We start from the raw sequence: 15,537 nt of genomic DNA, 5'->3' as shown, positions 1-15,537 counted from the left end.
TTGAATGAAAAAATACTTGAAAGCATCGCTGAAAGATTTACCTTTGGGATGCAATGTCATTCTCTTGTCCATCAGTCATTTGCTCATCGCCAGTCTCCGCTAACTGTGGCTCGATGTCGTCCCAGACCCTCTGTGACATCATAATGGACTCGTCAGCCTCACTCAAGTCCTCCTCATCCTTAGCTTCCTCGTCCAAAGCCGCATCTCCTTAATACAAAAAAAAACAACCATCGATGATGATTTATTGAAATATCAACAGTAGCACTAGCCCGCGAACACAGATCATTTCATTTCTCTTTAACCTCGCTCGATAACCTCGCGGGTCTATTAGCCTCCATACACAAACTATAGACCATTGTCACCTTTAATTGTTACATATGTATCTTTTGTCTTTTTTTATGCTAATATTGTAATTTCAAAACTGTAAGTGCAAAATAAAGTGAAGTTGAAGTTGAAGTTATTTGTTAATCTGAAGGGCTGGTTCTGCACAACAACAACCAGGGCTGGTTCTAGGGGTAACCCTACCATGGACTAACGTCCCACTTATGGGGGGAGTACAGAAAAACCATAATAAGCACTGGCGATATGGGACACCTTCGCTCAATGCAGATTTTACCTTAAAAATTTACCTTACAGAGTAAGTTCACTGTCACATGTACTTTGTAGTGGTTGTAAGACCTGTCTTACCTTGATCAAGCAAGATGCTCTGACTCAAAGTTGTTTTTTGGCTTCCTTGCTGACTAGACTCCTCAGCCAAGCTTGTCAAGATGTCGACCATTTCTTTATCCAGACTAGAGGCTACCAGAAAGATAATTTCATTGTCAATCAGTTCTGTGGCGAGTCACAAAGTTGGTAGTGTTTGCTTTGTGTATGTGCTTACATTTTCAGACCCACTGTACAATGCAGTGCATCTACATGCAGTGTTTGGTTCAGTAGCTTTGACATTCTTGGTTTGTACCAGTTGTTTCAATTTAGCAGACTAGACAACTAGATCAAAATTCCCAGATGGTAAAACAAAAGATTAGAGCCAGATTCTGCATGGAGGTGTGGTATCATAATGGTCCCGGTGACTACAAACTCGAGACTAGTTTGTTTACCGACCGCGGTCATTGTGTTGTATTCTTGGGCGAGACACTTTCCTCTAATAGTGGCTCTCTCCATCCAGAAATATAATTGAATACCAGCAAGCTGTTAGGTCAACTTGACAAAATACTGAGGGTGGGGGTAGGGTATGGGGGTTGGGTGGGTATAGGGGGTGGGTTGGAGTAGGGGTGGGGTGGGTATAGGGGCTGTGGTGGAGTAGTGACAACCTGCAATGAAATAGCACTTTCTGGTAGCTTCGTGTTACAGAACCAGAGACAAACTCTGGCCCTGCTGGTTTCTGCAAGCAATATAATCTGAAGCTGAGTAAACTTACAGAGGTCTTGTGAAAAAGATCGTTGACTTGCTTCGACAACTTCTTGGACAATACTCTGATTAACGACAGGCTCATCTTCATCAACGACAACTAGATAAGAGAAGAAAACAAGAAATAAATTACCTTTTAATATTAGGTATGTTGTAAGGTTATGTTGGGTAAGATTTGGTAAGATTTGTGTCTGACAAGATGTCATGACATCTTAAAACATGTTTGAGTTGTTGTTGTTGTTGGCATTTGAGCATGAATTTTTCACAAAACTGATTGTGTGTTGTAGCTCAGGTCTTCCCAATAAAGTTATGGTAGGTTTGAGCACTAGACTCTGGATTATCAAGTCCAGGTTTGAAAATAGCAAATGAGCTTTTGAGGAAGATTCTCTACTGGGTAATAGCCCCTCTCAACGCAAAAGCATTAATAGGTACTGGCTAATGGATTGAGCAATATAACAAGCGTGCTGAGGGATAAGCAGTTCCAGAGAAGCATCCCTCCTAGGCCAGCAGACAAGATCAGCTCCAGGTTTTAGGTACATGGTTTATGGGTAGTTGGTATAGTTAGGTATGCTGTATATGGTTCATGCATATTTGGCATGTGTAGGTAATTTAGACATGGAATGGAAAGTACAAAATCCTTTTTTTCCCTGGATGTAGGGCATATGTTCTCCCCAACAGGATTTTATTGTAAGGCATACTGACTCTCAGGAGGAGAAACAATACTCCCACAATAAAGAAATTGCACCCATTGTGACAACTCATCTGACAGGTGACTGAAATAAATACAAGGCCTTAACTTTGCCTAACACAACATGAAAAGAATTCCAATTTTCAGGCTTAAACTTTCAGGCAAGCTGTAACTATGATGCACTAGACTGAACAACATTCTCACTAGCCCCAAAAAAGTTCATCGCTAACTTATTGACAGCACTTCCACAATTTGAGTTTCCTCCATAATTTCCCCAAGAACTGAATCCTCTAGCCCGTCTGCAAAATCCACAAGCCCCAGGCTATAAACATGACTTTATTTGCACCATTTATCATCACAACGAACTTGAAGTACGGTTATTTTGTAACTTATCAAAGAAAACACATTTCCAAAGAGGGCCCATATTAACAAGTACGATTGAAACCTTGTGATGATTCTGCTGCTGAGTCATCTGCTGTTTGTGACAGTAACTGTAACAAAGCATTAGCATCTGAAGAAATGTCACCAACGATGTCTTTCTGAGATGCAGTCAATGACGAAATGCGATCTTGAAATGAGGCGAGTTCTTGTGGCGACAATGCTTCTCGTCCAAGCTTTCCCATCTGGCTTTGTCTGTGTTTGGAGGTGCACAAGTTCAACATGTAAATAAAATAAATGTCACTAAAATTTTTGATCTCATGTACTTCCCAAGTTCAAAACTGCTATTCTTGCTACTCAGGTAGCCATTCATTTCATTGAAATGATCTCTGAGAATATGGTGAAAATTATCTCTGAGAATATGGTGATTTGGCATGGCTCATTTTCACTAGTGCAGTAGCATAAGCAACATACAGAGATAGCAGAGTGCTGCTCAGTAGCACCTTTTGTTAACCCTTTGACTGCCAACAGAGCATGAACATGTCTTGAGTGGTCATGCTCTTTCTACTACTTGTGACGTCATCAATTTAAAGTGCATATGACACGAAATTTTTTTCAAAGTATTTTCCTTCTTTGATATATGTAATAAGCGAATAATGTCTTAAAAATGCCGAAATACAGCCAATTTCCCTTTAAAAGTGTCCCGGGAAACTGGGGATGAGAATTGTGTTTGTAACATCACAGTGTTTGATAACATTGCTGTCGCAGGAAGCCGCCTTGTCATTTCTCTTGCACTTGGCTTCAAATGTGTCAGTGATTTGCTAGCTAGTAACGCTTATTTTCGACCCGCTCCGTTTCCCTTCACTTTCAGCCATATTGGTTTGTTTATCAAACACAGTGACGTCACAGACATAAATCATGGGACATTTTGGCTGCGCAATCTCTGGGACAATTTCAACATGAAAGTAGCGCGTATTTTCAACGGAAAAAAGGGTTTTCAAAGTATTCTCACGATCTAAAAACTTTACAACCATTTTTCTAACATTATTAACGACCACAATCAGCAGAAAAAAAATTGTGTCATATACACTTTAAATGTCACCAGATATTCCTGACAAGCAGATAGTAGAGCTAGAACAGATCTATCCGCACAACAGGCTATTTTGGATATTGACAGCATTCTGACCAAGCAAATGAATGAGTTTCTAGTAATCGGATACCCGTGTTTGCGCGAAGAACTCTGGGATCGTCAGGGGGCAAACATTGCTAGTCGCTAGAAGGAAATGTATGGCGAAAAGTTGTTTCGAGGTACAAGGAAATGATTTTTGTGAGAGATCAACGCTTTTTCGTCGTCGTTTTATCGTGAATGGATTTGGGCAATGTTGATATGTGGAATATGTAAGTTTTTGTTTGAATAACCGTGAAATATGTGATAAAACCTACCGGTAAACTCCGTTGCTTGCGTGAGGTTTATTGTGAAATTTACATCGTGTAATGGTCTGAAAATATTACAATATTAATTAGGTATAAATTGAGAGGAAATAACCCAGTAAGGCCTTTTAAGTTGTGTACAGGCTACTTTTGGCTTATTTGAGAACTCAGTCATACAAATAATACCGGAAATAAGCCCGGTGGCGATCATTGTACCGTCTGGAGTTGATTTAATGTCAAATGAGTCCGTGTGACTCATGCTGTGTGGCTACTGTGTTGCGCAAAGCCTTTGTTTTGCTTTTACTAGCACGTATTTATGTTATTTTCCTTTTCTATAACAGATCAAGGGTGGCTCCTTGGATATATCTCTGAGTATTTGTATTTAAAAGTGCCATTTGTGCGTGATTATGCTTTCCAAAGTTTGGTATTGACGGTTGAGTGAAATTGTCTGACACAAAGGGTAGTAGTTCCTTCTGCAATTTTCAATGTCTGTTTTAGAGCTTCTTTTCTGTCTTTATATTTAACTTCTCGGAGGGTCTTTTCTACCATTTGCTCCGGGTAGCCTCTCGAGATCAGGCGTGTATTGAAATTTTCAATATTCTCTTCAATGCATTTCACAATAAACCTCACGCAAGCAAAAGGGAGTTTATCGGTAAATTTTATCAGTTATTTCACAGTTATGCAAACAAAAACTTACATTTTCTGTGTATCAACATTGCCAAAATCCATTTGCGATAAAACAACGGCAAAAAAGCGTTGATCTCTCCCCAAAACCAGGTTTTTGGGCGTCGAAACAACTTTTCGCCATACATTTCCTTCTAGCTACTTGCAATGTTTGCCCCCTGACAATCCCAGAGTTCTTTGCGCAAACATGGGTATCCGATTACTGGCAACTCGTTCATTGAAAAACAAAGTCATCAGTTTTGGTGTAAAATGGCCCAATATACATGTAATTGATCAAGGTCCCATTTCCAGGCTTTGCCCATAATTATGTCTTTTACTATGTCAGCTTATGGTTGTGCTTACGTGCTAGTGAAAACCGGCCTTTAGGAGGAACTAATAGTGAATTTTTGGTTGTTTCAAGGAATAAAGTAGATGTTGATCTTGCCTAAGAACTGAAGGTTGAAATGCAATATAATGATTACAAATTACAGGATTGGTAGCATGCTTGTTTGTGTGGGTAACATTAAAAAAATTGATATTGTTGAAAAAATATATTTCTTAATTTCACTGCAATATGCAATTTGATTGCAATGCAACTGCTTTAACAGTTTTCATTAGTAAAAATAAACAGGTCTCAAATTAATAAAAATGTAACAAGATAATATGAAAACACTTCAGTAAGATCTATTAAATAAACCTTACATGAGAACATCACGCTCTTCTATTATTTCTCTGATTCTTTCTTTTAATTTCTTTTCTGTCTCAGTTTCTTTGATGAATCCTCTCTCTGCAGCAATGAGAACATGGAACATAAAAATTTATCGCACATAAAGAAGGGTCATTACTCTTAGAAATTTACGCCATCGCTGTGCCTTTTAATAACACATGAACTTATCAAGGGTTTTGTTTTACACTGCCATCAATCACCTTGGTTAATCTCTCAAGAAATTCATTTCTATAGGTCCAATCAATTTTGCTTGTATCTTAATTCTTTCAAGATTTGGTGATTGTTGTTGTAATAATGATTGGCAGCAGAAAAAAATGCAATTGTTAATAATTAATATTAAGCTAATTATTGGATTTAAACTATTTACTGAAATGTACAACAAGCCAGTGATAGGTCAGAACTCTTACACTCCCCAGCCTTAAGAAGTAAATGGGTCTTTACAACTTACTAGTAAAATAAAGTAAGTAAGTAAACTAAAACTTCCTTTAGCCAGGGTGGCCCGTTCAGCATCATCACCATCATCACCAGAGGGGCCCTGGCCTGGTTATAAATATTACAATCATTAAAATTACAAATATACATAGTGAAAAAGTTGAATTTTACAAATTTCACATAAGCTTTAATGATCAACAACAACTTTCTGACCTTGTGTTGGTGGAGCAGAGATTTGTGAAGATTCATTTGCTTCTCTTCTTCGTTGTTGTTCATCTTCCCAGATGGCAGCTAAGCCAGGATTTTTACCAATATTAACTGCCATAAAATTAAAAAAAACTATGTACTTGAAAACAAAAAGACATGATAACATAAATTTAACCTGCCTTATCCTTGACCAGAATTCTTAAAAGGATCTTTGAAGTAAACATGTCTTCTTATTGTACAACTGGAAGTGCTTATGTCATAATGTCCCATTAACAGAAGTCTCCACCACCAAAAAGCGCATCTATTTATTTCAGTCTTTCATTTCATTTCAGTCTTTCATTTGTGTTTATCAATGTTATGCCAGGGGGACCCTAGGAATATGTGGGGAATTTGACTCCAATTGCCTTCCTCATCCTTGGGAATTTGACTAAGAGTCTGAGCCCCAGAGTGGGAATGTTTCATTTTTTTATTAGGAGAAATGGATTCAAGTCACATCATCACATGAGCTTGTCTGTGCGGCCATCTTAAAATGGTGCTCGTGGAGAAGAACATTGTTTATTTTAAGGTAAGCACTTGTTTTCAAAAAATAAAACAACTACTTCTTACTACTCACTTTCAATATAAATTGATGGAACACCTCACTTTGTGGAGATTGCGTGTATTTGTAATTTATAGTCAGACAATCAAGCGCTGGAATTTCAATGGCTCTATACTAGGGTGGGGATATTTATCTGATTTTACCCATTTTCTGGGCCCTGCAGTGATGATTTTGACCAAACATTCTTCTGAAAAGTCAGATGCCCCAAATATGCCCAGGTCCTTGCCCCTTGGGCTTAACATTGATAAACACATTACCTCCGATCTCAAGCTTGTTCAAGATGTCAGATGCTTGTACATCAACCTCCAACTCACAGAAACTGAGTCTCTCAACCTCTGATCCCAAAACCCAGTCTCTGCAGCAATAAAAAATATTGTTAGAAAGTTATGGCTTGAAAGAATATTTAAAAAAATAGCCTGAAGAAGATATGAGTGCTGAATTATTAAAAATTGTGTTTTTATAACTCAATAGAAACACAGAAAAGTTGTCGTAGTCACATTGTTCATTATTTCCTTTGGTCTGCTTTCTAAAAAAGATAGAAAACATTTTCTTCGTGTTTCTATTGAGTTGTAGAAACACTCATGAAAGTTTGGAAGAACTCAAAAACTAATTTCTCATTCTCCCAAACTTCCACTGATGTTTTGATAACTTGATAAAAACACAGAAAATGTTTTCTTTTTCTTAAATACCACTATGTGAGATTTCTGTGTGAGTTCCGCCTTTGTTTATTGTATTTTAATTATTATTGTATCATTTTCGTTTGCCTCATTTCACATTGCATTGCTTTGCATGGCATTGCATTCCACCGAATTGCTTGGTTTGGAGAGTTCAGCATCTAAGGATCAGGTTTAGATGTGATTAACATATTCATCGGCAACAAATGGGGGCTGAGGATTACCCTGCAAATGTTACAAGTACCCTATAGCCTTTAACCCTAGGATGTTTCTCTTGATCTGGGAAAACCGCCTTGTGGGGAATGATAACATCATCAAAATACAAAACTGTAGCCATAAATGATGATGTATAATATTACGCATAAAATAAGGCAATCTTCAAATATAGAGCTTCTATGACTGAAAGAGAGTATTATACTTTAAAAGTAACACAAAATGCACTAATTAATATTAATGACTTATCATACCATACCTTACCTAGATACAGTATCTTCATTCCAAATTTGTGCTCGAGAGGCAGAAAATGTTGTTGGAGTAGATTGAGGAGAGGTAGATTTCTGGATGGTAGAAGTCACTGTGCCAGCTTCCCCTGTTCAAACAAAACTCCACATTATATTTTTACTAATTTCATTTGTGTTTGATATTAATTAATATATTAGTACATTGATGAAATGGACAGTAATATATGACATAATGAAAGAAATAAGTCAGTTGTATATATACTTAAAGGACAAATAACAACAAATCTAAAGTTCTTAGTTTACCAAATTTGAGATGTTTGACAGTTCCCAGCACAACCTAACATCATTTCCTACTGTCAAAATGCCTTGGGGTTAAGTAAACACATGTATATATACAGTTACAAATTGTATTTATCTAATTCATACCATCTAAAAGTCTCACAGGACTCCTGAATTTCACAGTAGACACATGAAGCAGGTTCATTCCATAGAGGTTGTGGTCCATAAAAAACTAGAAAATGTAATAACAAACATATCAAATTTCTGTTTGTTAATAATAATAAAGAAGAAGAGGACTTGAGATTTGAGTATGAGTAAAGGATAATTTATGCTCTACAATTTGTCTGTTCAGTTGGGCCCCAAGCTTGATAAGAAAAGTGTGCACTAATCATCTGGATTTTTATTAAAAGTTCTGTTGCAGTCCAGCAAATTTTTCAAATAATGCCAATTTAAATCCACGGAAACTAAATAAAGCAAAACCAATTAGGTAATAATTCACCTGTAACAGATATGGGATATGAGCTTCATGAGGCTGGAACACTTTATTCATGATTGCTCCATTCTGAAGGAGACTGACAACCCTGCAATGAAACAAAATTTAAGGAACCACTGGCAGCTAACTGTAACTATCAATCCTATTTCCAACAACCAGGAACTTGTTGCATTATAATGGCAACTGATTTCCAGTGACTTGAAAATTAATACACATAGAGGGAGTGTTAACACTAAGTCTAAGAGGGCAAACTCTCCCATGCAAAAGATATGCTATTGATAGTCCTCCTTATCCCAAAACTAAAATGGAAGAAATCAAGGAGACCACGGAACTGCACAAAAACAAGAATGGAGAAACAGCTGTCAGAAGGCTGGTTCCACCTAGAGTCCACTGAAGAGTTTCCATACCTGATCCCATAGTAACATTCAGTGATAAACCCCCTGGGGGTTGGAATCCCAAATAAAAAAGATGGGGGTGCTCCTCATACCTTTTAGGGGTTAAAAAAAGGTGTTCAGCCTCAAAAGGTCCACAGCGGGAGCTTCTGCAGTACCTTTTAGCATATTGAGGTGAAAAAATGCATGCATAGCAGGAGATAGCTTTTCGGTTTAGATTTAGAGCTTCTTAGGGGTGAAAAAAATTTAAAGCCGTGCCCACAAAACAGGACCTTGGTACCTCTTAGGGGTTCTCTTCAAAATTTCCAACGAGCACCCAGTACTTTTTATATGGAAGTCCCCACTTCTCCCGCTGGGGATAAACCAGTTCATGACAGGCCAGTTATTGCAATACGGTATAATACGCACGCAATGCATGCAGAGGTCTGTAGCTTCTACACAACTGTCAAAGGACTTTCTTACCGGGTCACCAAGAATGGATTGTACAGAACAATCTTTAAGAAATCTCTCTCTCCTTCATGGTATCCATAGTATGGTCTAAATACAGAGACACAAAATTAAACATTGTCTGGTTTCACACAAGTTTTCAATATGTATTGCAGTAGATGATAATAGCACCACTCTTAAGAAGACATTAACTTCACACTCAATTGTTGGTTCAGATACAACACCGTGGCCTAATGGTTAACTTCTGGGATCCTAGATGAGATAGCCAGCTTCAAGCTTGGTCACCATGTGCAGGAAAGAGGAATACTTCCCATTAATAGACTAATGGGAAATTATGTCCTGCTTGATGCAGTGATTTCAATAAGAAGAGGTGGCAAATAGTCCCTCAAAAACCATGGGTTTTGCAAAATTTTTGTTGAATTTCACTTGTCTCACAGTCTCATTTTTTTCAGTGGTTATGTGCATCTCACAATGTTCTGAATTTATTCACAAAGCTGTTTCAGAGTCTTGATTTTTTTTTGTAAGGCTAAGAAAGTCTCAAAGTCCTGATTTGTTTGTTTATTTGTTTGTTTTAATTAATGATGTTTGAATGTCATAGAGTCTGAATGTATTGGAGACTAAATTTCTTACACTCACATTTTCTTGAGATTGCAAAGAGAAATGTTAGTCTGGCATTCTCCCAAATTCTTGCAATTACTATTCACCACCCCTCTAAGACCCAGGGTGTGTCAGAACTCCAGCCGGTATCCTGTCGCAAATCACTCGCCATGTTAGCCGTTTTCAAAACTTCGCCCACAAGAGGAAGTTTTTATGAGTCTTTCTTGTTGCTCTTAGACTGGTGCTGCACTAGAGCAGTCTACTAATTCAAATCTTAGTGAAAGCATCATGGATAAGAAAAGCAGTTTCTCAACTGGATTGACTATAATTTGATTACATTTTACACAGAGTCACTAAAATGGGGTCACACATTTTCAACAAAACTGTCTCATTGGGAACTGATGGACTTCTTGTAAATATTTTCTGGTTTTATCTCCCATGTGCAGTACAGTCAAGAGTGTTCAAGCACAACCCTCCCTGGGACAGGTATTTTCCCTGATCAAGCCCCCTCCCTCCCCAGTGCTCAATGATACACTCCTCGCATCACTCTTCATGAGCATTGGAGGGGGGCCTTGGTTGGGGAAAATAACTGTCTCAAGGGGGGTTTTGCTGGAACCCCCCTTGACTACACTACTCATTTTCTGGGTTCTGCAAGAGATACCTTTTGGCAAATTTGGCAATCTCCTGCATTTGGGCTTCAATGGCATCACAGTGGGTCTTGAGTGACTCAAGAACTACACAAATAAATCCCCCAACCACATTGCCCATTCTGCCTGCCTTAGGCACACTTACATCCCTTTAACCACAGTGATTTCATAGACGTGATGACGGGATGACGAAGCTCTACCAAGAGCGACTTGCACTGCAAAGTCCACACTAGTTGCGAACTGTTTCAGGTATTTGTCAGTGGGCTGTGTTCCATCGTATGGTACATAGATGTAAGGGAATATTCCATGCACATGGAGACATGTCTTCTGTCCACTGGGAGTGGCGCCATAAACACGGATAACAGGAACCTTTGACACTGTCGCATCCTCACGAAATTTGGAATTACAAACATCGAGATTAGCAACTGGATCAGCGAGGTAGAAATCACTGTTCACAATTCGTACAGAAAACATCATTTCTTTCTTGGTGTGACACCCATAACATGATTTCACCCTTTGCAAAAGGGCACATCAGTTACTGCTAGCTGAGTCAAAATTTTGTTGAGTTGACAAATTTTTCCGCCATTTTGTTTTCGCGCGATTGGCTCGGCCCAGGTTTCTGTAGTTTCTCTCCATTCGTGTGGACGTGATAACCGGGAACGTGGGAACAAGCAATACTACCTCCCCGTGTCGTACCCTGTCAGGAACAATGAGGATTTACTATTACGATGAATTTCGCCTTTCAAAAATATTGGTTTTCGAAGAGATGTAGTGTCTGAAACATTTTAAAACTCTCTAAACATCGTCATAAGCAAACGTTCCACAGTCTCAAGATGCAACTACAAAAAGCACAAATATACAAGCAAACGCAAATAGTTTTATAGACTTTTTATCGTTCTTGGGTACAGCGTAAAGGCCAAGCGAAATAGGGCACATGGGCCTGCACCCCTCATATTTTAGGAATGGCGTGTGTAGTTTGGGTCAATTTGTTGAACAATAAGTCGATTATTCTGCTCGAGCTTGACGAATGTCACTTGAATGTCAACTCATTGTCAGGCGATATTCCGCGTGATTTACCAGGATAATTGTCTTTTTTTGTCTCTTGGGGGTAGTGGGTTGCATGTGTTTCAACGCGAGGCCCCGTGAGGCACGTGTCCACGTGCAGGAGTGTACGAGTGGCACGCGTGCCCGTATGGGCTCGTCTCACACTTGCATGTGTACCATGCACTCGCACACATTTGCACGTGCCGGGTTCACTTGAAGACGAAGATCGTGCTAGCGCCAAAAAGTGTTCTTTACAAATCGACCACATTTCCATTTTATACACTCTTATGAACCAATAAAATTATTTCATGAAACGTTCCACCCTCAGTGGAAGTACGTGCCACATGCGAGAGTTTTCACTGGGAAGTCACCACTCCAAAGTGGCGATATCGATGGAAACCCTACTCGTGCGCCTTATAGCTCCATGGATCACTCTCTTTCCACCTGAAGTTCACAAGCTGGTGGGAAATTTCGTCCCAAGTGTCCCGCAGTGGCCATATTGGTCGATATTCCAAGTTACCAGCTTCCGTTTATGGGAGAAGCTTGACAATTTTTCAAGTTCTCTGAGATTTGTCATGCGTTGTGTTTACAGCTTGCATCATCTGGCCTATACTGTTATCAGCAATAGCTCTCCGGCGGCCAACTGAAGAGTGCGCGAAAACTCACTCAATTATTGTTAAGACAGAACTAGCACGAGTTTGTTGATGGAATGCTATTCTTTTTCTCGCAGTGTTTTCAAGAAATAGAAATTTTCCCTCTTTTTGCCACATGTCTTTAAAACGAAGATATGACGACGATTTTACTGCATTTTTTTAAGTACCGCCAAAGATATGACTCGATAGATCAGTGAATCCTTGAAGGGGGTTCTTACTGCAACAAAGTTTTGACGCTTTTTCAAGACAAAAAGACTCAAAAAAATTTCCAGACTTTTCAATTTGATATATCACAACCTTGTAAATGTACAATTCATTATAACACATCTTTTATTTCAGTGCACCGCTATAGTAATTTTGAACAAAACTACACCATTATCAACTTAGAATTTCCTCCATAACGATATGTCTTTTGGACTTCGACTTTTAAAAGTTGTACTCATGATAGGCCCTACGAAGACTTTGTCCTACGCGAGGCTTTTACCCTTACTCGCTTCACACCTCGTTTTTAGAGCTATTGTAGTCTGCATTTCAGCCATACACTCCTCAGGAAGATGCAAATCTCTTTCGGAAATGTTCGGCTCCAGGAGAGGGCTGAAATTCTGGATTTTAGATTTTTTTTTTAGTCAACTGCAACAGTAGGCTGTTCAAAAAAGCAGCCCGCGCGCCTCCCCCGAACTCTCTTCTCAGGGAGGAACGTAGAAATTACTCGAGTGAGCGGCGGAAATCGAGCCTACTGCAACAGAATCACCTAATATAAGTGACCTGTAATATGCCCGGCCCTTTAAAGGAACTGCAACAGAATCACCTAAAATAAGTGACCTGTACCCAGCCCGTTTGGGGAACTGGAAGTGTGATCCCGCCCACGCGTGATGAGCGTGGGTGATATGTACAGCGAGGGCTTCCCCTGATTTACCCTGAGACAAACATTGGAACGATTACAAAGTCACGTCCATCCAATAATGAGGGCCGTGAGATTAACCTTTGCAGGTCAAACTCCGGCGCACTGTCCCATCACGACGTCGGAATAATGCTACATACGTCGAATTCTCACGCTATGCATTTGCTGATTTTGTCCTGCTTAAGTAATCAAATCGCGTTTCAGAGCCTTACAAGCGCGCGTTTCATACGAACTTAAGATGCTAACCCGCCAACGGAACGCAGAATGCTTGAGTTTACCTGTTATCCAATTTTGGTTTTAAGTATTTCGTGTCGGCTTCCTAAATCTTTCTTTGCCGTTTTAAACTGTTTTGTCAGAATGGATGTGCAGAACGTAATCTGCTAAACTAGCGTGACCTAGCTACCCCCCTTCAAGATAAACTTTTAATAACGCCGAATCTCGTTAATTTGTAAGATTCTTAAGTCAAGCGTGAATCGTACATTTTCTCACGTACACAGCTTTGATCTGTCTTCTTAGGATTTCCTAGGCCTTTCTGATCGCTGCCACATGTTTGAAATACCAGCCATCATGTTCGAACGGCACGCACATATCTCCATTTGATATATCTGTATTTCTTCAAGTAATTGCACTGCTTTCATAATCATTTCTATAACCCGGTCTTTTAGTTTGCGTAACCGGTTTCGACAAAAGGAAGGAAGTCCTTTCACCTCTTAATTTATTTAATTACAAGATCACAGGAATCGAATGAATAAACTTGCAGACAGATTTTAATCAGTTTGCTTTGTGCACTTATCAATCATCGCAGATTCATCCTTTCAACCTGCTCAAGTCGAGTAAGGTTGTTTTCTCGGCCGCGCGCGCGCGTGACATCGACGGTGCTTCGTGTGCGCGTCAGCCAGGGTGCTAAGACATGGGGGAGCTTATCTCCAGCGAGGGGAAATGGTATGAAATACCTCTGTTATGTGAATAAAGTATGCAGAGGTTTTGCTTAGGAGCCCTAGTAATCAGGAGCTACAATTTCTTTTAAACCTTATTCGCTTAAAAATATGGGAGCCGTTCAATAAAATAGCTAGACCTTGATCTTAAGTTAGAAGCCTACTGTAATTGAAAGCGAACTAAAATCACAAAACAAATTATTTGAAAGAATTTGCTGCGTACACAAAAAACCAGTATTTCCTACAGTAGTTTTTAAAGCATGAAAATGAAAAAAAAATCTGAACTGCAGCAGAATTTTTTATTGTTCTTTACATCGCGGTACCGGATCGTAGTCCACTCCATGTCCGTTAAATCCGCTGAATTAAGATGTGGGGGTTACGGTGCTTTTCAGGAGAAAACAACCATTTATTTTCCTGTTAAACTTACAATTAGCTTGGGGAAAATAACTCTCTGGGGCCATTATCGCTCGTGCGTTAATGACGGGCCCCTTCGATGCGGACTGTTCTGGATATATATTGAAAGAATGTTTTATATTTTCATGTTTGGCCAACATGTTGATATACTTGTTATATGCGTTTCTACGCCAGCTAAACTAGTCATTTCTTTCTCAATGTTCTTTTGTTGGCATGTTTCCTGTCCTAATTACTGTTGTTTCACCTCCCATTACTGATAGTTATGAGTAAAACAATGGAAACTTCTGTGTGGCCAAACTGTTTCTCTTTCTCAGTTTTCTTTTGTTGGCATATTTTCATCATGTTTGCTGCTGTTTGCCTCCAAGAAAACGTGCTTATAGGTCTCTTTCTATCCGGCGAAAGTATTCATTCTGTTTTTATGTGAAACCCCTGTTCTAAGCTGTTTTCCATTTACAAGGGGAAAGCGGTCGAGTCACGCAAATGGTATGGTTGCAGACGACATTGGGTGCGTACCATTTAGCAGAATTCACTCGGAGCGCCAGCAACCGAGCTGTGAATCTAAGGATTCCAATCCACAGGACACGCTGGAAACGCGCGGAAGGTCTGGAACTGGTACTCAAAAGCAAATGGAAACGACAATTTAGGACTGCCTTTCAACATTTTGTTTATTTCAGGTGTTATCCGGTCGGTCAAGACAAAATAATCTTTTCGTTTCTCGCTGTTTCTCCTACAGAAATTTCTCTGGACTTTTTGTTCAGTGTTACCAGTGTCTGTAGTTGCTATGTGACACACAGCTTATCGAAAACCGCCCGAAAGACATAAATAACGCCCACAAAATTACTGGGCTCACACTGTTATTTTCCCACTCTAGAAGATAAGAAAGTTGTTGATCATGACCATTCACTACTTAACAGGCATGTGGACAATTAATTAAAAATGTTTCGCCAGTTCGATAGGGAGGAGAAATGCTTGATTTCAAGTGGTTTCGTTTTGTTTGTTTTTTTTTGAAAAAAAAAAACACCTGACCCGTCATATTTTATGTTTAATTTGCTATGCTGTTCAAGCTGTC

General features: G+C 39.3%; 1 protein-coding gene across 3 annotated transcripts in view; it reads right to left on the bottom strand.

Moving 5' to 3' along the window:
* The window catches only part of LOC145480707 (DNA polymerase zeta catalytic subunit-like), a 32,251-nt gene extending 18,406 nt beyond the window's left edge, over positions 1-13,845 (bottom strand). The window contains exons 1-12 of one of the 3 annotated variants that reach the window (XM_081459015.1): positions 10,667-13,845; positions 9,293-9,367; positions 8,445-8,526; positions 8,093-8,177; positions 7,683-7,794; positions 6,789-6,886; positions 5,940-6,044; positions 5,270-5,354; positions 2,541-2,728; positions 1,418-1,507; positions 688-798; positions 42-207 (exon numbers count right to left, since the gene is read on the bottom strand). In XM_081459015.1, coding sequence (XP_081315141.1) covers positions 42-207; positions 688-798; positions 1,418-1,507; positions 2,541-2,728; positions 5,270-5,354; positions 5,940-6,044; positions 6,789-6,886; positions 7,683-7,794; positions 8,093-8,177; positions 8,445-8,526; positions 9,293-9,367; positions 10,667-10,998 — 1,529 coding nt within the window. In that variant the 5' untranslated portion in view covers positions 10,999-13,845. Of the gene's footprint in view, positions 1-41; positions 208-687; positions 799-1,417; positions 1,508-2,540; positions 2,729-3,916; positions 3,973-5,269; positions 5,355-5,939; positions 6,045-6,788; positions 6,887-7,682; positions 7,795-8,092; positions 8,178-8,444; positions 8,527-9,292; positions 9,368-10,535 lie in introns of those variants that run through there. The other 2 variants (XM_081459016.1, XM_081459017.1) reach the window with 2 other exon arrangements.
* Positions 13,846-15,537: the final 1,692 nt, after the last annotated feature.

Source organism: Orbicella franksi, chromosome 3 (assembly GCF_964199315.1).
Source record: "Orbicella franksi chromosome 3, jaOrbFran1.1, whole genome shotgun sequence".
NCBI lineage: Eukaryota > Metazoa > Cnidaria > Anthozoa > Scleractinia > Merulinidae > Orbicella > Orbicella franksi.
The sequence above is the reverse complement of the archived record's forward strand: the minus strand, read 5'-3'. Positions and strand labels throughout refer to the sequence as shown.